The sequence below is a fragment of the Dryas octopetala genome, chromosome 4 (assembly GCF_963921425.1).
Source record: "Dryas octopetala chromosome 4, drDryOcto1.1, whole genome shotgun sequence".
NCBI classification, from domain to species: domain Eukaryota; kingdom Viridiplantae; phylum Streptophyta; class Magnoliopsida; order Rosales; family Rosaceae; genus Dryas; species Dryas octopetala.
The window spans coordinates 12,898,387-12,924,236 of NC_141369.1; the positions used below are offsets into that span (position 1 = coordinate 12,898,387).

Genomic DNA, 25,850 nt, shown 5'->3' on the forward strand with positions numbered 1-25,850 from the left:
GAGCGCAACGGAGTTCTTAGTCGCCGACGAGAGAGAAGATTGAGTGATGACTAATGACTGATTGATGAGAGCTAAGGTCATCCACAGTGGTGAGAGTGAGAGTGAGAATAAAACATGGCCTGAAAAGTGATTTTGTGGCCTGAAAAGTGATTTTTTGTGGCCTGAAAAGTGAGAGTGATATATGCTGAAGCTGCAGTGGTGCTGAGAGTGAAAGCTGAGAGTAATGTAGTTGTACCTAATTAAATTAAGTTTAAGTTAGATTAAATTATAGGTGTGAATGCTCAATATTTAAATTAAGCCTAGTAATGCAAGTGTGAATGCTCAATATTTAAATATTTTCAAAATTTTTAAATATTTTTTCAAAATTTTTCTATATTTTTTTAGTATTTTTTAATCTATTTATAAAGGTCAATTAATGTGGACCGTTGATCTCCAATTGATATATCAAACTAAGAGCCCAAAACTTGCCACGTTTCATAGGCGGTATATATATATATATCTATATATTTTAATAATGTATAACGGTTATTTAATGTGGACTGTTGATCTCCAACAGTCCGAAAATCATAGCCGTCTGTGAGCCACACACTCGCCTGGGGGAGTGTAGCAGACAAAGTCTGCAGTGAACAGTAGCATATCAGCTACTTTTCTTTTGATTTTTGTTTTCCAAAAACACCCCTTCCTTTTGTTTGAATTCCAACTCACACAATCAACTTTTTATTTTGTGCAAAGGGTGAGGCAGACTTTTAGCATGTCCTGGGGCCCACGAAAATAAAAATCTCACAAACTCTCACTCTCAGCCGGTGCTTCATCTCGCCCTCAACTCTAACTCTCACTCACTCTCACACTCAATCCTCCGGCCCACTGTACATAATTTTATATCTTCCTCAAACTCTCACACACTCTCACTCTCAAGCTCACCCTCACTGCTGTGGAAGGCCTAAGAGAGGAGATATGAGAGTGTGGGTCTGAGAAAGGCAACTGAAAGATAGACAGAGGTTGGGTTTGGGCCTGGGTCTATTTTTCCCACTCACCCACAATCACAATTCACACACACACAGCCCAACTCCAAAGGCCCACAATTTTTACTAAAAGTCGGTTGCATGGGTCGGTTCGGTTGCCTATTTCCAAAACAGACATCCAAACCGACTATAATGAGTCGGGTGGTACCAACCGAACCGACACTTTTAGGTCAGTTATCGGGTAAAAACCGACCTATTTCCAGTCCTAATATTACTGCACAATTAAAAATTTTAACCATAAATAAAGTTAACAATATAATTAAGCTACAAAACAATCCGTGTGCATTAAGTGCGTTTACATACTTAAAGCACATACAATTCGCCTAGGTTTGGGCCTGGGTCTCTCTTTCCCACTCACCCACAATCACAATTCATATACACACACAGCCCAACTCCAAAGGCCCACAATTTTTACTAAAAGTCAGTTGCATGGGTCGGGTCGGTTGTTCAACTTTTGCCTATTGCCAAAATCAACATTCGAACCAACTACAATGAGTCGGGTGGTACCAACCGAATCGACACTCTTGGGTTAGTTGTCGGTAAAAACCGACCCATTTTCATTCCTAATATTACTGCACAATTAAAAATTTTAACCATAAATAAAGTTAACAATATAATTAAGTTGCAAAACAATCCGTGTGCATTAAGTGCGTTCCTCAATGTAAACTAATTCATCAAGCGCTCGGCAATTGCATTTGCATTTACCACTCGAATTTTTTATTTTTTATTTTTCAAATTGAATCTTAATATGGTGGGGTTGAATAGGTTAATATTTATAATGTGTTTTAGGAGATTTATTAGTTGAAGATTTAAAATTAATATTTTTTTTATTGAGAATATATAATGTAGATTCAATGTTGTAACTCCATATGCAGTTACCGAGTGCTCAATAATAAATTTTGTCTTGGAACTTAATAACGCAATCGGTGTCTTGCTAGGTTAGTAAATTAGTAATTTTGGCTTGAAAATTACCCACATAAGCACTAGATCACGTGCGCTAATGAAAAAATTTATAGACTTAGAATAAGTACTTGACACAAAGTGCAGAATTTAGAACATGAAGTGAATTAGAACGAGTTTTAGAGGATAAACTGACGTCTGACACACGTAGTTTAGGAAGCATAGACATTTCATAAGTGAAAGATGTTAGACTAGAAAACTAAAAAGGAGAAAATGAGAAATGAAAAAAAAAAAGACCTTACCTGTTTAATCATACCAAACCAGTGCAGTAACATGCTGTTGAAGCGGTTATGCTGATTGACCGGCAGTGGCCAACCTCTTTATGTATTTTACTCTTGTGTTTTCCTCCATCGAGATCATCTTTTAACAAAAATTCATTTCTTTGTTTTATTAATTGCATGATATCAAATGAACTCATCACATCATGCACTGTGTTAGCATATAGTAGTCACCTGTATGGCAATTATGCTGCATTAGAGTAAGCAATACAAATGAATGCTTTTCGAACTCCACTGGTCACAAGTTTGCAAGATATACATGAATCCACAATTTGCAAGATCATTATGTGTTATCAGTGAAGGCAAATTAATGAATACCATAATTTATTCTGACAAATCATTGAGTTAATTACAAATAGTACAAACATAACATTCACAATACAATACTTTACAGTATAAAGCCATCTAAAATTAATTACAACAAATGGATAAATGAATGGCCGCAGAAACCAGACAAGCCTTGATAGTTGATACTGCTTATCTGATCCAGAAACAACTTCAGTACATCCATGACAAGTCATGTCTGAAAGATACAGATTTTGCAGAGCCTAGGACTCCTCTTTCAGAAATTTGAGGACAATCTTCCACAGCCAACAATTCCAGTTTGTATGACCCCACAAGTGGCTTTAACCCATCATCAGAAACCCCCAAACACTTCTTTAGGCGCAAAATGGACAATCTGGGAAACTGGCTCACAAGCTGCAGCCCCTCATCACTTATCTCTTGACATCTGACAAGCTCCAAGGTTTCAAGATGTTGAGCCAAGCAAAGAGATTCCATCCCGGCGTCGTTGAAGGAATACACTTGGTCAAAAGAAAGTTCTCGCACAGGGCACTTCTGAATCAAAGTAAGGATTCCATCTAACGTGAATGAGGAAAATGAAGGGAACTCCCCATCAGAGTAAGAAATCCTGACAGATTCCAGCATCGAACAGTTCTGAGCCAAGGCTTTTAAGCATTCATCAGTTAATCTCAATGGGTCATTCATCAGAAGAGGAAGTGAGAAGTCTGACGGAACTCGGAGGTAAATGGAGCGAAGGTTTTTTGATTTTTGGGCTAAGCCTATGATGTCACAGTCCCTTACCCCAACACACATGTCCAAGTGAATCTTCTCCAAATTCTTGCACTTCCCCAACACACAAGCAAGCCCCCTCCCTGGGCTGATGATGCAATTTACCAAGCTAAGTTCCACCATATTCTCACATGGGACCCACTGCTTTTGCCATCGATCCACAGCTAAACGATCATAAACTTTCATATACCTGTAATTGGCATCCACCTCAAATTGCAAGCATTTCAGTTTTTGCCAACTAGGACCTAGCTTGATCAAATCTCCCTCCCCAATAGCTCTACAATTCTTAATTGATAGATCTTCAAGTGTTTCAAGCTTGCCAAGATATTCAAGCCACTCGACACTGCTAACATTTAAACAACGAATAAGGTGCAGAATAGTGAGGTTTTTGCAGCCCACAACAAGAGATAATATGCCACAGCCAGTTATCCTTGGGGTGAAATTCAACTTCAAAGCTGAAAGTTTTGAGCAAGAAGACAAGTGACGAAGGCCCACATCAGTGATAAATGTGCAGTAACTAAATGTGAGATCAATCATAGAAGGACAGTGATTGGAAAGAATAAGAAGCCCTTGGTCATCCAGCTGCTTTCCAAGTTTGGACATCCAGCCAGAGTAAGTTATCTCTACCTTTGTCAAGTTGGGAAACCTACTGCAGAGAGAAGTCAAAGCTTCATTTGCAGGGTCTAATCCACAACCAACCCGAAGAGATTGTCTCTGTTCATTATCCAATTCATGTAGGCGTTTACATGCTAAAGACACGGAGTTTCTGTCAGTGGGTTTCTTAATCCTGCTCAGGATTTCCCAAACTAACTGGTCTGGCAAAAAATCCATCTAAAAAGAAATTTCCTTTACTAAACATAGAGCAGCACCACCTGAGATTGTAACGAAAACGAACATGGGAAATTTTAGCCTAACTGGGGAGAAAAAAGGGAACTTGGTAAGGTAAAGGAATTAAGAATATTCATAATTAAAGCTGAGAAATGATAAAAACAAACATGATATTTTTGTGTCAAACACTTACACATAAATTTTGACTCTGAATAAACACTGATGAGTGTTTCTCAAATGCGACTATCCCTCTTTTTATGAATTGGAAAGCAAAATGCAAGCTTTTTCACTTGAACACCCTAATTTCCAAGGGAGCTACTCCAATAACATTTGGATACCAACAAAACAAAGTCTTTCAAAGACCACCCAGAACAGAATAACATAAAACTAACAATTTTACAAAAAGTATGAAGATTTCAGTTTCCTTTCTAACAGTTTTCAAATAAAATCCAATGAAAAATAAAAGGAAACTTATCTATGCTTAAAGAATCAAGCATAAAAAGGAAAATTCACAAGAAAGGACGAAGAAAGTGCTCATCACCCAAAGACGAGAGTTCAGCTCAGAACAACGTCATATCCAACAAACTAGTTATATACCCTATAATTCAAGTAACCCATATAAAAAAATCTAAAATTCCGCTACTTGATCCAACCAAATTGAAGAAAAACCATTTCCTATTAGACCCAAAGAAAAAACACATAATTTCCGTTTTTTTTTTTTTTTTAAATAATAATAAATTTGACAACTACCCGTTAATCATGTCAATGCCTACAATAACCAAGCCGTACAAAACAACAACAGAAACATTTAAAAGTGCATAAAAATAGACATATTCAATCTAGAGAGAATTAACTGTAATCAGATTTAGTTTATGGCCGATCTCCAAGGAAATTAAGATATGAAATGACACAGTGAAAAAGCCAAGAGCTGAAACCAGAGTACCAAAAACATAAGAAATCTTACCTCAAATTGGAGATGATGATGCTAAATCGCTAATTGCAAGGAAGGCCGAAGAAGATGGATATTGTAAAAAGGCTTTATTGAAGATGATATGGGTTTCTGTTTGAAGATCCAAATCCTCTGGATTTGGTCACAAGAACTATTGAGTGTTTGTTCAATCTGGATCGTTCAAGCGGCAATCATCTCATAGTCATGACCAATTTTTGTAAAGTTTTTTTGTTTTCTTTGCTAAAAACCAAATATCGCAAGTTATTACTCTCTTTTTTTTAACGAAATATTTTGAGCTATCGTAACTCGTAAGTATCCAACACATAGCATACTTTCTGTTTGTTTAAAATATAATATCATAACTTTTTTTTTTGGCTAATTACAAATAAATTAATAAAATTTTTCGTAATTACATTTTAATCAAGGGTTTTTTTTTAAAAAACTCAGATCTACAATCCACAGATCCATTCGGTCTAGTTGCAAAAAACCGATACCCAGTCGGTCCACTGGCGTCAATCGAGGGAGGCAACAAGAGAGAGGATGCAGGGGGAGGGGGAGGACGGCGGTTGAGGCTGGGGGATTGGGTTTCGGGGCTGAGAGAGAGGAGAGGTAGAGAGAAAGTGAGGCAGAGGGAGGATACGAGGAGAGAAGAGAGAGAAATTGAGGGGGAGAGAAAAGAAGAAGAAGATGAGTTCAGAGAGAGAGAGTGCTGGATTTTAAAAAGAAGAAAAGAAGAAAAGGAAAAAAGGGATCTAGAACCCAAACATGCCTAAGGAGACGAAATGGAAGAAGAAGAAGCTAATTGTTACTGTTGGACGGTAACTATTTAAATTAAAAAAAAATTCTATTAATTGCTACTATTTGACAGTAGCTATTTAAATTGTAAAAATACACTATTAATTGCTACTGTTTGGCAGTAGTAATCATTGTTACTGTGACAATTTACTTAGTTTAAAAAAAAAATCATGGAAAAAAACATAACGTAGACTTATTTGTACAAAAGAGTGGACTTATTTGTCATTCAACTTTTTAAGTGGGTTTTTTTTGTACAAATAGCTCTAAAAGTGGACTTGTTTGTAATTATCTTTTTAATCAATGCACTTTTTTTATAATTTTATTTTAGTCATTATTGACCAAAATGAAAAAAATAAATTACAATAGATTAATAAACATACATTACTATTCAAATTTATATTTGTATTAAGTTTTGTTTTTTATTGCTACGCAGCAAAACAACTTAAGTTTTGTATTAGGTTTTGTTCTTTACTGTTAAACTTCATTTATATTTGTATTTGTTTTTTACTCCTAAATTATTCAAATTTATATTTGTATTAGGTTTTGTTTTTGACTGCTAAACTTCATTTATATTTGTATTTGTTTTTTATTGCTAAACTATTCAAATTTATATTTGTATTAGGTTTTTTTTTATTGCTAAAATTCATTTATATACTTTGCATGCTATTTCTAAACCCTGAACTAAATTAAAGGCAGTGCTATAATTTTACGCCTATAAGTAATAAAAAAAATGGAATGGCAAATTGGTATTTTTCAATGCACTAAAGTACATGATATCATTAAGTGGATTGAGCTTTGTGACTAAAATGAGATATAATTTCAAAACTCATTGACCTTTATGAAAAAAGAAAATTTACATTAACTATTATGTAATATTAAAATATTTTATTGATTTAAATGTAATTTATTATTTTTTTAAGCTGAACCTAATATCATACCTTAAAGAAAAAGGAAAATCAGGAATAAGAATTTCAGGTAATTGAAATGTTTTACCAAATGAGAATTATTAGGAAAAGTACCTCAGCCCAAGGAGAATTGTATTGTATTATTATTTGCAAGATGTAGAAATGGAAGAGTGAATGTTTAGTTCTTTGTACCATAATGTTTAGTTGAATTGAAAAGAACATGCAATATTGTAATGTGTTTTAATGGCAGCGATCTACTGCCAATCAATAGAACTAATATACTACAGAATTTAACTACTTTTCTAACTTTTTGAGAAATTACAACGGATGTATACAACATGCTTTTCATGATTAATAATCAATTTTTTCACACTTCTTCACAATGTATAGTCAACTCCTCATACGATTAAATACATGACCAATTATTGTGAAAAAAGCATTGTATATATCGAAATACTGAAAAGTTATAATTAGATTCTATAGGATTATTACTAATAGAGAAGATAAGATAAATGTGGATAACAAGGGCGTGAGTTCAACCTTATCTGACACAATTTGCTCGATCAACATTTGATTCCATCGACATTATGCAGATTGTGCAGGAGGGTTTACATTGCCAATAAAACCTGGCAAGAGACCCATAATACGATTCCTACGAATCATCAATTCAGCGATGAATGAAGACCTCTTCTTCAAGATTGCTATTTTGCCAAGTGAAAAAGCTTGCCTACTGAAAAAGTTTTTTTATTTTATTTTATTGTTATTATTATATTTATATATATATATATATTTAATTTGAAGAACAAGTGAGGGACAATGTATCGATATAAGGGTTAGATAATTCACTTCATTTCGATTGTTGTGTTAAATACTTAAATCTAAGGGGGTCACTCACTTGTGTTAAATTGCGTATATTTTAATTTAATTTCGTTGCATTAATATACTTTTCTTTATATTTTAGCAATGAAAACTTCTTTAATGATGTGCAACATGAATTAGCTTTACCTTAAAATGTCCTAAGAAGTAGACAATAGAATTCTAGTTATCCAAGAAAGTAGATGTTTAGAGTATGCAGGTCTTTACTAGCAAAGATGTGTGGAAATTATCAACGAGTTCTTTTCCTAAATGATGCTGCCTGAAGGAACAGGAGAAACTTTTCTATGCGTCCGTAACATCACATGTTTGCTGTGTGATATTTTTGAGGGTCAGAAAGGTCTGTTCAAGTACATAAATTTTTAATACAAAACCTTGAGCATATCTGTACAAGTATCCCCTTTAGCATCCATCAGCCATAAAGGTTTGTTTTCAAGTATTGTTGAGTATGCATAAATTTTCAACATCCATCAGCCATCACCATCTTTATGATAAGATACTATACAATGCCGAAATTAAGAAAATCATATTCCCCCTTGCCATACACAAACTTGGCAACCACAAAATATAGAAGGAATAAAAAGGCCCCAAGTTGATACGTAACGTTGGAAACGCAAGCAACTCATGGAATGATACACCTTAGCTTCTCCTGTTATTAGTCTTTGAGGCACCCTTTGAGCCATTCCTTGAAGACGACTCTACCGATACTGGATGGACAGTGCCGTTCCCCTTAATTTCATCTGATATTGATAAGTGCTCCACTGTCTTCCCTGTTTCAAGGTACAGCATCAAATTCCTAAGCTGCAAAAAGGTAAAAATTTAGCAATGAAAGTTCAGGTTAGTTTAGACCAATGCTTAAATATTAAGGCCAGGCATTGAAACTGTCTAGCATGGATTTGTTTTTTCCTTTTTTTTTTTTTTCTGAACAAAAGGAAAAAGTCTGACAATCTTTTATCACCTGCTCTTCTAACTCGCTTATCTTGTCATCCTTCAGTTTCAAAACCTTTTTCTCCCTGCAAGTACAAGCATTAGGTCTAATAAGGCTGGACGAAATAGGTTCAATAAAGCAATAACGGCAGAAAAACAAATAAATAAATTTTACACTGGGTCAGAAAATCTACAAAATGGTTCGCCAAGATTCTCTCAAACGAGAAAAAAAAAAAAAAATTAGTAAGTGATACATAAATAAGTGTTGGCCTGAGAGTGCTGCCTATTGCTTTAGTACGATACAATTTAAACTTCCTGAGCTTTTCAAGGGAAGAGTTTGGAGTTGAATGCATAGCATTATGATCTATCTACGGGTGGTCAACTATGACTGGAAACCTTCTCATATAAATGAATGGGTGTGGTGTGTGTGTGTGTGAGAGAGAGAGAGAGAGAGAGAGAGAGAGAGAGAGAGAGAGAGAGAGAGAGAGAGATTTAAAAAGTATGTCATGGGATCACCATCATTAATAAGCCATCAAATTGCTCAGTACCATCTCAAGTCACTGAACTTTTGGGAAGATGTGAAAAAGAATAAAAAAAAGAAAAAGAAAAAGAAAGGGAGAAACCAATACCTCTCTTCAGTTTCAAGTATCTTTGATTTCCAAATATCCTGATTCTTCAAAAGATTCTCATTAAGCTGCATGGAGAAGCAAAAAGATCTTTAACCAGTTGCTGGCTAGGCGATATCTCATATAGATGATATATGCAAGAATACTAAAATAATGATTGAATAAGAAGCACATGAATTTGTCAACGAGCTACTCAAGATGCACAAGTGTTGACACTTACATCATCAAGAAACTTCTTCTCTTTTACACATCTGTCCACCTTGGCCTGCATTTTCTTTAGTGCCACAGACCTCTCAACAGCATTAGAAATTTCTCTATCAGTTCCTTCTTTAACTTCTTGCAGTAACAATTCAAAATACTGCAATCACAGCAAAAGATATCAATCTAATAGCAGCATTGAAAAAAAAGTATCCGTATTTAAACCACAACATCTATCAAGTAATTAGGATGAAGTAAGACCAGAAATCTCATGCAGTGTCAAAGTATAAACTGAAGAACTCTTAGCAAGGAATTAGAAGAATGAACTTACCACTTTTTGGTTCTCAAGTTGGGCAGCAAGCAGTTCATTGTACTCATTAACAATCTGCAGATAATATTAAAAAATGTGAGAACTGCAAACTACAAAGAACATAATAGCAATGTTATTGTAAGTATCAATTGACACAAAGAATAGAATCATTACAGCATCTACTTTACTGTTCAAAAGAGCCTCACTGAATCCAGAATCTACACACTCACAACTTTCACACCTATCATTAGCATTCTGACAATGTGAATTCAATTCAACCAATTTTCCATCAGTTTTAGATTGAATCAGGCGGTGAACATAATTGTCTCCTGCATAATCCCATACACGTTGCGTTTCCAATTCAAGAGAATAGCAATGTTGTGTTTCTTTCCAATGTCTTATGGCATGTCCTTCTTTATACCTACACCAAAATTTTCAGATTAGCAACTGCATGATAAAGACACATACTTGGGTGTGTGTGTGTGTGTGTGTGTGTGAGAGAGAGAGAGAGAGAGAGAGATCCAAAAGTGATAAGAAAAATGGGAATCAAAGGTTTCAAAAGAATTGTTACCTCCCACAGCCAACAAAACCACAGATAACACACATCCAAAGATTCTCAGAAGTTTGACAAACAATACAATTAGACTTTTCAGGCTGCTGCTGACAATATCGGCATACCTGAATAATGTGTGGTAGACAAGTTAATAACTACCAAGTGCCTACCTTGCAAAGTTAACTGTATAAGCATAACGCAGCTTCATCTAGCCGGAAAATAAATACAACAAGTTAATAAATAAAAGCTGTAGCCAAATCACAGACTGCAGTGCAGCTTAACCATGGATTGACCCAAAGAGAACTGGTAATCTATGTTCTCCACCTCTTGAGCATTCAGAGCTTGAGTAGTTACAGTTAATTAAATTTATTCAGTCAATTTTACTTTTTATCCTTCAAAAATAAAAGAATCTATACAGGTATATGAGAAAAAAGTAAAGAAACTAAAACAGAAGTAGCTAAAAGGAAACGGACATAGGATAAGAGAGTTTCCTTAACAGTTTCATTTCTTGGCTCTAACAGCACCATCATTTTCAGGCTTAAGTTTATTTGAGCTTCCTTCATACTTTCAATTATGGGGTCTGAGTGTATTGCTTTCCTTTTTTCTCTTTTACTATCATTACCTTTCCCTTTTGATTTTGTGAATGATCCTTTGTAGGTTACCATGTATTTGGCCAGTTGGCCTCCATCCCTTTCATACTTCTTACATAACTATTTATCAAAATTAAATAGGATCAGATGATAAGTGGGGAATAAAAACCAAGCACAGGTCAAAAAGTTGGTAACTGTGCTTTAAAGGGCAGAGCTCCCAAAGAATTCATGTATGACATTTAAATTACACCAATTACAGTCCTTATGAAGAACCAACTAATTACAACAGGTGATTACCTAGCATTGGTCCAACTAACATGGTATCCTGGGAGGGGAGATTTTGATAGTCATAACCTTTAACACCTTTGTCCGCTTCCCAGAATCAGAAACAATGCTTGCACTTGACAGTGTGAAATTTTTCTATGGTTGCAAACATTAATTGATTACTAGTGCATGAGGCCTCCTAAAATTCCTTCTATCAGATTCACGATAATAAGAGTGATGATACAAAGTATAAAGAACTTCTGGATTTTACATACCAAATGATAATCTGAACATTCATCATTTTTAGCCAAAAGAATCATGCTAAACAACATTGGTTGAGTTCCGTCTCTTTGTACATAAGGTGGAACCTGAGTCTCCCAACACTAAGCCAACTGAAACGAGCATGTAGCATAGTATGCGAGGGAGGGGGAAGGGAAAAAAGAGCCCAATCTATTCTAGTAGTAGCATAGTATGCTAGGGAGGAGGAAGGGAAAAAAGAGCCCAATCTATTCTAGTATGCTAACTTCTAAACATGGTCTTACAATTGCACGCATATCTACACACACAAACATACACATGAACAAAAAATGTGGAAGCATTTTCCAAATTACTTAGAGGACAGAAACACAATCACACACACACATATATACACATACCAAAGAAAAGAGTAGAAGCACTTGCAAATTACTTACAGGACAAGAAGAATCCGTCCATTTTGAAATGCAAGAGCAATGAAAAGAATGATTGCAGATAGTTGTCAGAATTCCACCCATATCTTGGTCTAATCTCTCTGTAAAATAAAGTTTTAAGTAAGAAATATTTGAAAACTAAGGACACAAGAAAAACAACAAACCCTAAATATAAAATTCATGTTGTCACATAGATCTATGCTTATGTATGCATACCAAGACAGACTGGACATGATGGCTGCTCAGTTGAGCTTGCAGCAGATGCCTGTGCATGTTCTATTGAACCAGTGTATTGCACATCTACTGTGAAAAGTATGCGCCAAACCTCCACCTATATTAAGTCCAAGATAATAAATAAGATGAAAACAATAAAAACTAAGAACTGTTGTTATCTGTTGAACCCCTTCAAGTCAATACACCATGTATCTATGTCAATGAATATAAAGTATGTGAAGACAACCTCTAGCGATGAGAATCGGCTCCCATTGAAGTGTTTGTAGAAATCATCTGTGGAGTCCTGACTATCAAACCTAATCAAAATGCTATAACGATCCTCCATTCCATCATTCCTAAACCCCAAAAAATCAAAATCAAAATTGAAATTCAACAACATAACAGAAAATGTAGGACCAAAAATGGCAATACTTTCAAATACAGAACCTGACAATCCGCATCTCCAAAATATGCTGAATGAATGAGCCACACAACTGGCAGAAGTCTGCATATGTCATGTGATTCGGCACTCCAAGCACACAAACAAGTGGCTTCCTTCCAACCTACAAAGTGGACACCTCAATCAATCTCACATTGTCTTTTTTGCTTTAGCCCAGGTTGTTCAAGTTAGTTTGATAACAATTTCCAAATAACAAACTTCAGCATCTAAAAGATTCTATTACAACAAATTTCGTAGGATACTTTTTCTTAAGATTTCAAAGTTCAACACACATCAACAAAGGGAAAAACAATTCACACTTTGTATGTTAAATAGTTTAACATACAAAATCAACGACTAGGACCGAGCCTTAGGAAATTGTAAGGCTAAATCAAAAGTGTTATTTACAAAATTTTCCTATAAATTTCTGGGAAAATAGTAAAGTTCCAATTCCAACAATTTATATGCATAATTTAACATGAAACTAAAAATGTAAAGCAATCCCTTAACATTTACACAAAAACTTTGATTTTACTAAGTTTAGGTCCCCGAAACAGTACTTAGCTTCAGACAAAACCTTCATTTCCACATAAAATTCGAAATAAATATATAAATAAGTAAAAAGTTAAATGAGCGTACAGGGAGATTAGAAGGTGAGCCCGAAACGGCGTCGTCGTCGCGGTAGAGAAGCATGATGCCTCTGGTCTCTTCGATTCTAGGGTTTCCGGAGGAGAAAGGAAAGGCCTGCGTGATGTTGGAGATTGAGGAGGAAGAGGAACACGAAGAGTCGCTGGGCTCGCCGGGAATCATCGCCGGCGATGGCCTGAAGACCTCGGCCGGCGAGGCTCCGGCATGTGCTGTGCTCGAACTCGGTGACATGGAGAGTAATAAATGACGGAGTTTTAGTTTAGCGGGAGAAGAACCAGAAGGTGACAGTGGTAGTTAAAGAACGGTATACGCGCGTTGAGCTCACAATCAATTTTCTTTTTCTTTTTTTCTTGTTAAAGGTCCCAAAAAATAAGGTTTTTTAATTTTTTTTGGAAATACAAACATTAATTTTCTGATGAGTTGACCGCCGTTCAAATTGAATAAACCAAAGCGTTGACCCCTAAATCATTTCAGTGTATGAATTTTGGTTTGTATCATTATGCGCCTTAAAATTTTTTATATTGTGTCAAAATGGTTCATTTTGTCAGTTCTATCAAGCTTTTTGTAAAATTATCCTTCAGCACCTGTACTTTTGGACGAAGTAGTGATAGACTTGACGAAGTTAAGTATGGACTATCTTGAACTGACACAACCGACAAAGTTTAGGTACTGCAGCTAAATCTTTCCCTCTTTCATGAAACATGTGCAAAATGTATAAAGGGGTGTTTCACAAATCGATTATGTTCCTATTTTCATCAAAGTTTTGCCCTTAGCGAGCTAGGGTGGCCACCACCCCCCATCTTCCACAGTTCCCTTCTCATGTTTGTTTAACTTCGTGCTAATTTTGCTATATTGCTTACAGCCTCTATTCTTTGCCGGTGTGTTTTGGTTTTAGGGCTTTTGGGGTTTCCCCTACCCCAAAACCTCTCTATGTTCCCTCCAAACCAAAATCCTAAATTTGACCCTAATGTCCCTCCAAACCCTTTGTTGCCATTTTAGGGTTTGCTTTTGTTGTTTCATGTGTATTTTGATGGGCTTCTATTTAGGGTTTGTCACTTTTCCAGGAAAATCTCCCACGACTCACTGTGGAAAACTTGTCAGCATATGTTGAAGGCGTAACCATGCCCTTTGGAACTGTAAGCCAGCAAAACTTGTTTGGAGACAAACGGTCTTCATTGACAGAGAGTGGATATATCTCTTAATTTTTCTGATATGTTTAATCAGGCTTGGAGCAGAGCAACCAAGGATGGAATGTGTCCTTTCGTAAACCCTTTGTTTTTCTAAAATAAAGTTTTCATTATAAAAAATAAATATGAATAAACTAAGAGGGACCAAACCATAACACTCCATAAACAAAATGCAGGAAGCAAGCCAATCGGGATCTCTTATGAATTATCTTAGAAGATGCAAAATATGTCTGTCAATCTCCATTTTTAGGCACCAATTTTTCCATAAATTACAACAATCCATGATGAGTCTACGACTATTTTAAACAAAGACGAAGTCTTGGACATAACACCAACTCAAAAGGTTAAAATAAAATTAAAATTGAGGTACAGTTACAAAAATGGTTTTGTTTCACCTAAAGAAAAGAGGGAAAAAGGAGGAGAAAGAACAATAAAGGAAACCCTTGAAAAGAAAAAATCATACTGGATGAGATCTATGGACTTGCTTTCAGCTGATCGCAATGGCTTCCTCACTCCCGAGATGATGTTAGAATACATTGGTAGCGGTGGAACCATATTGAGCCCTTGACGTCAGTGCTGATCAATGCATCAGTTCATACTGGGGAAGGAACTTGGGAATCTACCGCCTTCAATACCTCTTCACCCATTTCTTTGCATCCTACCAATTTCTGTATAAGCTAATGTTAGCCATCAATGGTCAATCATTCAACATAAGAAATCCTTACACTGAACTGTAAGCAACTATTACTGTACAAATCAATGGAAAAGATGGATTCAAGAATTTTAATAGAAGCTCCGTCTATCATGATTCAAGCTATAAACCAGAAGAAAGCCATGCATAAATAAATATTACATATGTATCTTTCAGCATTTTAATATTGAGCTATTATTACCATACCAATTTTTTTCCTTTGTTTTATTTTTTCTCCTCATCTAACTATCCCACACCACCATACCCAAGGTATAATGGTTTATCAACCAGAATATTCAATTTAATCCCACCAATATAAGGACTATAGGATCAAACATAAAGATAGGCTAAACCATCTAAATGTTATATTCCATATCATTCATTTGTTTTCAACAAAAGGAAAGAGCATTATAATAATTTGTGGCTATCAAGTTTCCCTACCAAAGGAACAGAAAGAAGAAATGAGACTGAGAATGTGAGAAATTAAAAAATGTACATACAGTTCCAGCGGAATATATGTCACCCGTTCGAAAACCCCTATTCAAAGTATCTAGAACTGCCACCTCAATTCTCTTTGCAGCATTTTCTTCCCCTAGACCGTACTTCAAAAGCATAGCAGCGCTGAGAATTGTTGCTAATGGGTTTGCTTTATCCTGCATTTTAGACCATTAAATTCTATATTAAACTCATGGTACTCCATAGAGAAGATGATTTGATGTGTAGGCAAACCAACCTGTCCAGCAATATCAGGAGCAGAACCATGTATGGGTTCAAAAAGTCCAGGACCCTGTGCCAATCGGAAATTTGATATAATCAGATCAAAAGGAATCCAAACTTATCCTTGGATTGAAAAGGCACGACTAGAAAGTCCAATAAAAAAATAAATTCCTGACACATATGGACCTAAACTTGAACAATTGAGAGACAGAGTTTGCCATACCGATTCGCCAAGACTAGCAGATGGAAGCATCCCAATACTTCCAGTAATCATTGAGGCCTCATCAGATAATATATCGCCAAATATGTTGTTTGTGACAATCGTATCAAACTGCAATTTTTCATAGGCTAACATTGTGAGACCGGAAATTCTCATTTCGGACGCTCAATAATTTTGTTCGTCTCATCCAACATTTCTTGATCCTAGTATGAATGAAAGAAGGGTAATTCCAATGGACTTAAAACGAACCTGTTTTGGATCACGAACAAGCTGCATTGCAGCATTATCAACATACATGTGTGAGAGTTCCACATCAGGATATTCTAAGGCTATTGCCATGATTCTTTTCCTCCAAAACATCGACGCCTAGATATCCATTGAATTAATATATCAATATTATAAGAGATGTTATAGACTTATAATATAACTTAAGCATGTCTGCAAGGAAGAAAAAGAAACAGACATGCAAAAAACAATATTGTCAAGTAGCCTATACATATTTCTGACATTTCCTTTCCCCAAACAACCACAAGCAACATTGGCAGCAATCCATATTGGGCCTGCAGTGTCAATGATCATTATGGCCCAAGAACTAACATACTTCAGTGCAATAGATTGGCTAAATGATCTTGAAAGGCTATGATCAGATTGAAGGCAATCATTAGATTGTTTGGATAAGTCGATGAAAGACAAATAGACAAGTGGAAGTGGACCTCTTCACCAAACAGTCTAAAGTATCCCACTTTCCAACATCGTCATGGAAACCCAACAGCCTTTGTAACTTGTAATGAGGGAGGAGGTGTTATCAGGCCCAAAGGCCAATGACAGCTAATTAATTCATTTTCACCAGTAATTTAATATATATCTGTGTGTGTGTGTATTAATATCTTTGGTACTAATTGTTTTTAAAATGGCATGAGTTTAGCACAAGAACTTCTCAGCTATTGCCTCTTTTTCCATCACATGCACCAGTATCAAATAATTTGGTTCCCATTTTAATCAACAAGCAATTACGTTAATAAAAGGTTAGCATATACAGGTCACCCATCATTCATATATAGAAGCCAGGTTAAACACCCATAATTTTCGTTTTCGTATGAAATGATTTTATTATAACAGTGCCAAAGGGGCACAACCAGTTATTTTAAATGCTTTTCATAACTCACGCCAAAATCTGTTTTTTTTTTTTTTGGTCAGAAACTCAAGCCAAAAGCTGAGCCTTAATAAATCCACATGTGTAGAAACCAATGAAATTTGTTCTGAAAATTATGCAAAACTTCTTGTAATCTGTAAGGGAGCATTTAGACACAATCAACTCATTGATTATGCATCAGAAAGCTGAAGAATATGAATCTTTAGACTTGTCGAATATAATGCTATTATCAACACAGGAAAATGTTTGCAGCTTCTATTCAGGAAACATTTAAAAAAATTTCTCACAACTTTCCTAAATAACCTCAAATTTATGTAAAGAAGAGTGGAAAGTTGTTTCAATAAGAAAATGTACCTCCAACACATTTGCTTTGTCAACACTGCAGAGCTTCCCCTGCCGCTTCCGAGCAGTCTCAAAAGCAACACGAGCAATGCGATCAATCTGGAAAGAAATTACTTCACGTTAAATAAGCATGTGCACACAATGAAATATGAAGAACTATTAAACAATAAGAAATGAGGAGAAACTCACAAAACAAGTTCTGAATATCTTATTATTAAAAGCAGACCAAACAATTATAAAGTTACCATTTCAACTAAGAAATCCCTTAATGGCTGTAATTTACCAGTAGTCCAATACAATGAAATGCTTGTAAACTCTTCAGCAGGGAAAAGTCAATGCACATTCACAAAGTTGTTGCATATTTCTTTTATTGCAATAAACTACTCTGCATCATCTTATAAACACCCCTACCCACGTCTCCCACCCCCATCCCCTATAAAATAGAAACGAATGGAAAGGCCACACAGTAACCCAAATTTGTGATCCTCTCCCTGCTTTGTTTGCCACACAGGTAACATATAGACTAAGAAACTTTAACATGGTTATGTCAAAGCTGCAAACTAGATTCGAGCCATGTCATAAAGAAAAGGCCTACATAGAGGAGGCGGGATTAAAAATGGTATAAATTATAAATACACTTTTAAGTCCTTAAAGAAGGTACAGAATCTGGGAGAGTGATCTATTTTCCATTACTTTTTTCAGTTGTCACAGTGCAAAGTGAAATCTTCTGAATGCAGACCTCATTGGTGAAGCTTTCACTCTCAGAAAACCAGAAAACCAGGAATTTAACGTTGAAGTTTACGCAAAAATCAGAAACTACCTCATAGGCAGCGTACACCTCTGTGTTGTAGCCAATCTCCTCACCGTTTTCATTGGTGCCAAAACCCCTTGGCTTTCCAAAATATATACCTATTTCAGCAGAAAACAAGAATGACAAGATTAATTCAAGTAAGAAAAATTCAACAGATGAGAGTTCAGTTGGTTGATTACTAGTTTAAATATTCTGTACTAACCTCCAGTGAGCTCCCTTACAACCATAAGGTCAACCCCTTCAGCAACCTCTTTCTTCAATGTTGAAGCATCCACCAGCTGAAAGAGTAATAATATAAAATGACAAACTTTTGTCATGGGAAAGTTTGAAAATAAAGATACACTGGTATTAAGAAGATAAAGCAATTACGCACACCCTTTAGTTACTCAATTATCATTAATATAACATACGAAATCTGTCAACCTCCACTTTTTAATACAATAATTTGGAATATGATGTTCTGAACGCAATCTTATGTACTAGGGTGCACAGTTAGTCTAAGAACTAACAACATCAAAGGGAAAAAGTGCTAAACAAATTTAACCAAATTCCCAGTAATTTGGATTAGCACAGATATTACCTGCGGTAAAACAGTTGCAGGCCTCAAATTTGCAAACACTTTAAGACCTTCTCGAAGCTTAAGCAACCCAGTTTCTGGTTTCAAATGCTTTTCATTTTTATCCCATTTGTACCTTAAGAATCAACAATTTAAACAAGTAAATTACACCATTGGCAAATGAAAATGGCACACTGAAAAAAGAATCAATAAGATAGTAAAGGCATTGTGAAGGACAATAATGATCTACCCCCCAATTGCTCCGAGCAGAACTGCATCGGATTGCTTAGCTGCCAAAAGGGTCTCTTCCGGTAATGGCACTCCAGTCAAATCCAAGGCAGCTCCACCCACAGGCACTTCTTGATACTTAAACTCAATCCCTAATTTACAGAAATATATTTGGTTATATAAATAGCAAAAACAATAAAAAAAATATCAAGTCCCCAGCAAAAGTTTCTTGGTTACACACACACACACACTGGAAGCTTATTGTTGAACACTACCTCTGAAACCTATAAGCATTATTAGAATCAGTGAGAAAATGTAGGAAAGTAAGGGACTTTTAACAAATGAAAACCAAATACGGCTTTCCTTTTTCTTTTCCATTCTGCTTCCGTTTCTCAGAAACCAAACAAAGTATACAATCGAAATAAACTTAAGAAAAATCTGTAATTGAACGAACCTTCGATGGAGGCAGCGAGGTTGAGGACGTTCTTGGCGACGGAGATGACTTCGGGGCCAATGCCATCGCCAGGAAGCAAAGTGATGGTGTAGCGTTTGGAGGGTGAAGCTGCGGAGCACCTGATCCTACCAAGCTTGTGGGTGTGCTTGGAAACGTAGTTAGGAGAGAGAAGGGGCCTGAAGGGCTTAGCGTTGAGTTGCAGACAAGCAGCCATTGTTGTCAAACTCGGGGCTGCGCTTTGTTCGGCAGTTCTATAGCATTCCGCACGCTTCAATTGTAAAATGCATTTTTTTTTTTCTTTAATGTGTTCCAAATCTTTTTTATTTTTATTTTTTTATAACAGATAATAGGGGTGTGTTTCGGACGGATTGGATCGAAAATAAAGTGTTCCAATTTCAATTAAAACAATTTCGGAATGGCGTTTCTAATCCAAAAAATAGGAATTTCAACACCTCATTCTGATTCGAAATTTTCGAATTAATAAGAATTTTTGAATTTTTTCAAAATATTATATTTTCGAAACTTTTGAATAAAAAATCAAAATTTTAACATTTTCTTATATTCGAAATATTTTTTAGACCATCTTCGAATATATATATATTTAATAATAATGAAATTAATTACCCTAGCTTCGATCCCCCCTCCCCCTAATAAAAACAAAATAGTAATAACAAAAAAATGTGGGTATTTTTGTTAGCATTTATGTTATTATGAATTTATGATATACATATATTTATGATATACATATGTTTATATTAATAGTATTAGTCATATATCTTTTTTTAATATATATATGTGTATGTTTAAAATAAATAACAAATTAATGAAATATATAGTAGAAAACTAAATAAATAATAAAATATTTAATATAAATACGAAATATATTAAAAAAAAATTTTGAAAATATTGGATCGGAATGCCTTAGTAAAATTTGAGAATTTTTTGGATCGGAATTTACATAAACATTTCAATTCCAATCCAATCCAATTTTTTTTTTTTATAGAATTTTCTAATTTTGGATTTGATTCGGACGTTCTAAAATTGAAATTTTCTAATCGGAATCGGTTGGATTCGGATTTTCCTATCCAAATCACACCCCTAACAGATATGATCAATTAGTCTAGTGCTTGTTTGACTACACACTATAGTACTACACTTATATTTTTTCCCCTTAAACTTCCAAATTTGTCCTCACATTAATTTAATAAAAAAAATGAATGATTTTAAAGTCCTTAATGATAACTAAACCTATTTAAAAAGTTGCAATAACAACTAGATCTACTTTTTGACAAATAAACTTACGTTATAATAATTTTCATATTTTTTGTGTCAAGTGCTTGGCGTGTTTTTTTCTTTTTTTGGAAATTGGAAAGATTGCAACTGTCACTATCAAATAAGTGTAATTAGTAACAATGATTTTTATGGTAAAACGTAGGTGGATATAACTCCATAAGATTAATTTTGTGTTTTATGTTGATTTCATTTATTAGTTTTTGACATGTTAATTTATGTGAGAAATAACATAAGATAATGGACTGTGTCACTCTATTTTTTTGGTCCAGTGGCTTTCACACTTTGGTCTTATTGAGTGGTTGAAAGGTCTGAAAGAGAACCCAAATGAGAGTGAGAGATAAATAGAAAAGGGAGTACGTTGCATAGGAATTAAGGAGCTAGGAATCCGATAAGGATTGGCGTAGTGGCTGGAGGGGGGAGCCGGGGAGGGCCGGGGTCAATCAAGGTGGGAGACGATGGAGAAGGACATGTCGAGTTGGAGGGTGTTTGAGTAAGGGTAAAATGAGGTTTAAAAATGTATAAAAAAAAAGTTATAGAGCTCTACCCAAAATAATGACTCATTACAAAAATAAAAGAATTAAAGATTGTTTTATTGTTTTATTTTGTTTATTTTGTTTATTTTATTAGGAGGGAAGTAAGATCGAACTTGGGTATCAAAATTTGAGGACTCTTTCAACTGGGTTATCTCGACAACCGAAAGAATGTTTTATTCAATACTGCAAATATAGAAATAAGAGACATTGATAAAAATTTGTATAATTAATTTGTAGCATACAACTTTAATATTATATCCTTTAGAAAAATAATATTATACAAGGGCTTCGCTGACAATATGATAATTTGGAGGTAAAAACTGTTAGGTTGATATGCATATATATGCAATTTAAATATTAATATGATATTAGAATTCTAACGCAGGAAGCTAATTTTGATTAGTTCGAAAATTTCCATCCACATTCCTTATTTATTGGGTAGAAAAAATATATGTGATAAAGTATAAAAGTATACGTGTCATCATATTATAGGGTTGAAATACCAAATCAACCGTAACCCTATTGCAGAGAAGTTTCTCTCAATTGGGTAATAAGTAGGATAAGGTTGAACTATACGGTATAGTCTATACCGTTTGCATATGTATGCCTCTCTTCATGTGACGGTGCTGCACATGTGGTTGGGCCTTAGCTAGCTGTTTGTACCCAAAAATGACACTTGGGTTATTATTGGCCATTTTTCATATTGGCCATTTCTCACATTGGCCATTTCTCATATTGGCCATTTTTCATATTGGCCATTTCTCATATTGGCCATTTCTCACATTGGCCATTTTTCATATTGGCCATTTCTCACATTGGCCATTTCTCACATTGGCCATTTTTCATGTTGGCCATTTCTCATATTGGCCATTTTTCATATTGGCCATTTCTCACATTGGCCATTTTTCTTATTGGCCATGTTTCTTGTTGGCCATTTTCGTGTAGTGGCTAAGAATATTTTCTTGGCCCATATACTCTTATTTGGTGGCTAACTTACTTTGGGGCCAATGGGTGTGTGAACCCACTCCTCTTTAAATTGTGGTTTAAGGGCCAATAATTGTTTAAGACTACTAGCCAATATGGCCCACGACCCAAAAGAAATTTTTAAGGCCAGTAATGAGACTATAAAATAGATGAACCCGTCTCAATAAAGGGGCCGGTAGAGGTTTCCACGGCCCATTCGCATAATCAACTCCGAAAAATGAGTCCAAAATTGCTAGGAAGCCAAATCAAGCAATGAGTCCAACTTTGGAAATAATTCGGAAAGTTTTGCGAATAAGTCACCTAGATGGACAAGGACTCAATACGATCAAGTAAAGGAATCCTACTATGGAAAGAATTTCAATCCTCATCAATAGCAAAACTTGGCCGCCAAGAAGAAATCTCAGAAGTTCGAGTCCTATTAGGAGAGGGAAGATGATTTCGGGCCAGGAAATGGCCCATTATCTAGGGTTGTATCCTAGCACCCTTATAAATAGAGGCATTCGAGAGAAGAGACACACATTCAGCATCCAATACACCCAGATACTCAAATCTCAAGAATCTCTCAAAGTTCTTTTGCTTTCAATTTCTTTTTAGTTGCTACCGTTCGAGGTGCTTTTAGGCTTCTCATAACTTTAGTCTCAAGATCATTAGGTTTGTAGCTCTGCCATTGCCTTCACAAGGATTGTGGTATCGATTTATTTTATGCACTTTAAGTTCATGCAATTGGATCGCTTCTATTTTAATTTATGTTCAAGTTCTTCATTCAATACATAGATGTTTATTTTGTTCATTGTCAAATGTTTGAATGGCTTGAAGTCGTCTTTGATTGGAAGACGATGCTCCACTAGCTGACGATTAAGTCCGGGCATTTCAGTGTAATCCCACGCAAAACAATCTTTGAACTCCTTCAGAACTGACTCCATCTCGGCCCTTAGCAAGGGTTCCATCAAGCCGCTAACGTAAACCGGCCTATGCTCCTCAGCCGTTCCCAAATTCACTTCAATCAAAGGGTCTTGCACTTCAGCCTTGGAGTCATCAAGCTTGGCTGGTGCTGGGTCCAATTCCTCAATTTCTAAGCGGTCCTCTTCAGGCCCTTCTCTTAAGCATTCGACGAGATCGATCTCATCTTTGTCTCTCCAGGCCGTTTCTTCAGCCAAATGCACTGACCATCTCTCCAGCGCTTCTTCAATCGTTTCTTGATTCTTGTCCGTCATCGGATATGGATATTGATGCAAACAGGTCAGCCAACATTGGCCGCTCATCTTTAATCTTGACTTCCAATTTCTTGGCTTCAACCAACTCATTGGCCGCGACCCCAAAAGATTCTATATCCCTGACCCCATCTACCAAGGTTTGGAATGTGACTCCTTCCTCATACAATTCAGCGTCCATAAAGTTGGCTGAAGCTGAAAAAGGCCGTGTATCGGCCGAAATAACATCGATTGTATTGTCCTCATTCCAAAGTATTAGCAATTGGTGCAAAGACGACGGGATGCACCAACTACCGTTGATCCAATCTCGACCAAGCAGTACATTATATTGGGAGAACGAGTTCACCACGAGGAAAGTAGTGTCCCTTCTCTTTTTTCCAACCGCTACTTCTAGCGAAATTGCCCCTAGAATTTCCTCGTCATCCCCCACAAAAGAGCTTATCCTCACCTTTGTCGGACGCAGGTCATGTTGTGTTTTCTTTAGCTTCTTCAAGGTAGACAATGGTAGAATATTAGCAGCGGCACCGTTGTCCACGAATACTCTATTCATTGGCATTCCATCAATATGTGCCCGAATGTATAATGCTCTTACTTGTTTGGCCATTGCATCAGTTGGCCTGCCGAGGAATGTTCTTAACTGGTTGTTGAGGTCATCCCCATGCTCTTTGAGCCACACAGACCGTCCACAATCATTTTCTTCCTGATTTGCTACTTGGTCATCTATTTCTGCCCATGCCTCTTCTTCAACCATGACGTCTCCTTCCAACTGGGCCACTTGTTCTGGCCCTGCTTTGAAATCCAACGGCAAAGTAATGATCATGCCGCATTCAAATGGTCCTAAAGACCCAAATTCATATGTAATTTTTCCTGAAGGTGATATCTTCATTTGGGACTTCTTTTCACCTTTATGGTTGTCACTTTCTTTCTCCTCCTCATAATATTCTCCATCAAGGTCATCTTCATCCAAGTAATCTTCATCCCCAGCCTCTTCAAATCCCATTTCTTGGTCGGGGTCGACTTTATCTTCATCCCTTTCGTTAAAAGAGTCATCATTTCCTTCAGCTGGCCCATTCATTCTTGGTGAAAGGTCATGAGATGAGGAAGGAGGGTCTGCCATTACTTGTGTTGAAACCGTCTCTTGGCCGACTTCAACCTTGGGTTGTTCAACTACAGGCCGGTCATTATCGTATTTAGCAATCTCGACCATGGATTGGTCAGATTCGTTCTTGGAAACTTCACTCATAAATTGGTCGGTGTCTATCTTGCTTGTCCCAACCTTTTCCTTATTGGCCTCAAATGCCCCTGACATATGAGCTTCAAGTATATTTATGACTTCCTCTTTTTCTCTTGGGACAACCATTACCTTGGTCCCTTCAACTTTTCTTTGGACCTTAGGTACGGCCACCATATTTTCTTCAGCCAAATTATCATCCTTCAAGAGCCTGACTTCTCCTCTCTTTATCTTTTCCCTTAAATCGGAGCTTCTTCTCAATTGAGCCTCTCTTTCCTTAATCCAAGCCTCCTCCTCACGACATGACTGAGCGTACTGCCTTTGGACACGTCGAGTTTGGGTTCTTGTCAGAGGAATCATAATTCCGTCCTTCCCTTTCTTGTACCAAACATTAGGTTCAGCTGGGGTTGGTTTGAAGGTGTTTTTTCCCGGTTTTGGCATAGCCACATGAGCCACATTTCTGTTTTGGCCCTCAGTCACCGAAACCCAAAGGCTCCTTTCTTTTCTTTCATATGGTTTGGACAAATCCTCCACCACATCTTCATACCGCAGTGTCCTGTGGTAAGGCCGTTTATACGGCTTACGATAGTTATCTTCATGGTACCGTCTTGACTCGTTTCCCAACTCAATTTTCCTTCTTGGACTACGAAGTCTGTCATCCCTTAGTGGTACCAAATCTTCCATTTTTCCTTTGCCCTTGTCTTTTGGCTGAAATGTTATTGGCTTTCCATCCCCACGCAAATCTCCTTCGAGTTGACGCCTTGTCCTGCCACCTAAGTCAATCCTCCTTCTTGGGCTATGAGGGCTGAAATTCCCAGGTGGTGACATTTCATCCACTCTGCCTTTGCCTTTTTCTTGAAACTGATGCTCAGTTGACTTCTCAAATTCGTGCCCTTGGCCAACCTTTTCCTTTTCATGGGCCGTGGTTGGCATGCTTTTGTCCCGATTTTGAGGCGACTTTAGAACGTTATCGTTCTCCTCATTTTGTTTTACCGATTCCACCCTAAAGGCTTCTAGTTCTACTTCACATTGGCACCTGCTACACAGCACAATTCCCTTAATTGGGGCCAATTTTCCTCCTAGCCGAGTAGTCACCTCCTT

At 36.3% G+C, this 25,850-nt stretch overlaps 3 protein-coding genes across 7 annotated transcripts; all 3 read right to left on the minus strand.

Moving 5' to 3' along the window:
- Window positions 1–2,573: 2,573 nt before the first annotated feature.
- LOC147286964 (RNI-like superfamily protein) lies at window positions 2,574–5,686 on the minus strand. Of its 3 annotated transcripts, XM_086241393.1 has the most exons (3): window positions 5,209–5,686; window positions 5,124–5,166; window positions 2,574–4,203 (listed from the first exon to the last, which is right to left on the minus strand). In XM_086241393.1, the coding sequence occupies exon 3, from the start codon at window positions 4,160–4,162 to the stop codon at window positions 2,759–2,761; it is 1,404 nt and encodes a 467-aa protein (XP_086097519.1). In that variant the 5' UTR covers window positions 4,163–4,203; window positions 5,124–5,166; window positions 5,209–5,686; the 3' UTR covers window positions 2,574–2,758. The 3 variants fall into 3 exon arrangements, with proteins under 3 accessions (XP_086097519.1, XP_086097521.1, XP_086097520.1); XM_086241395.1 differs by having other exon boundaries at window positions 2,574–4,245; window positions 5,124–5,686; XM_086241394.1 differs by lacking the exons at window positions 5,124–5,166; window positions 5,209–5,686 and adding an exon at window positions 4,353–5,108.
- A 2,327-nt stretch (window positions 5,687–8,013) lies between these two features.
- Window positions 8,014–13,453, minus strand: BRIZ2 (zinc finger (C3HC4-type RING finger) family protein). 3 transcript variants are annotated; one of them, XM_086239844.1, is made up of 12 exons: window positions 13,130–13,453; window positions 12,499–12,614; window positions 12,299–12,407; window positions 12,055–12,169; window positions 11,842–11,939; window positions 10,314–10,420; window positions 9,917–10,163; window positions 9,764–9,817; window positions 9,455–9,592; window positions 9,238–9,302; window positions 8,640–8,694; window positions 8,014–8,451 (listed from the first exon to the last, which is right to left on the minus strand). In XM_086239844.1, the coding sequence occupies exons 1-12, from the start codon at window positions 13,367–13,369 to the stop codon at window positions 8,380–8,382; spliced, it is 1,416 nt and encodes a 471-aa protein (XP_086095970.1). In that variant the 5' UTR covers window positions 13,370–13,453; the 3' UTR covers window positions 8,014–8,379. The 3 variants fall into 3 exon arrangements, with proteins under 3 accessions (XP_086095970.1, XP_086095969.1, XP_086095971.1); XM_086239843.1 differs by having other exon boundaries at window positions 8,014–8,482; XM_086239845.1 differs by having other exon boundaries at window positions 8,324–8,477.
- Window positions 13,454–14,487: 1,034 nt separating this feature from the next.
- LOC147286966 (3-isopropylmalate dehydrogenase 2, chloroplastic-like) lies at window positions 14,488–19,758 on the minus strand. Its single transcript, XM_086239846.1, has 11 exons — window positions 19,498–19,758; window positions 19,066–19,195; window positions 18,840–18,951; window positions 18,462–18,537; window positions 18,269–18,357; window positions 17,461–17,547; window positions 16,203–16,319; window positions 15,957–16,064; window positions 15,750–15,803; window positions 15,517–15,669; window positions 14,488–14,993 (listed from the first exon to the last, which is right to left on the minus strand). The coding sequence occupies exons 1-11, from the start codon at window positions 19,709–19,711 to the stop codon at window positions 14,919–14,921; spliced, it is 1,215 nt and encodes a 404-aa protein (XP_086095972.1). The 5' UTR covers window positions 19,712–19,758; the 3' UTR covers window positions 14,488–14,918.
- Window positions 19,759–25,850: the final 6,092 nt, after the last annotated feature.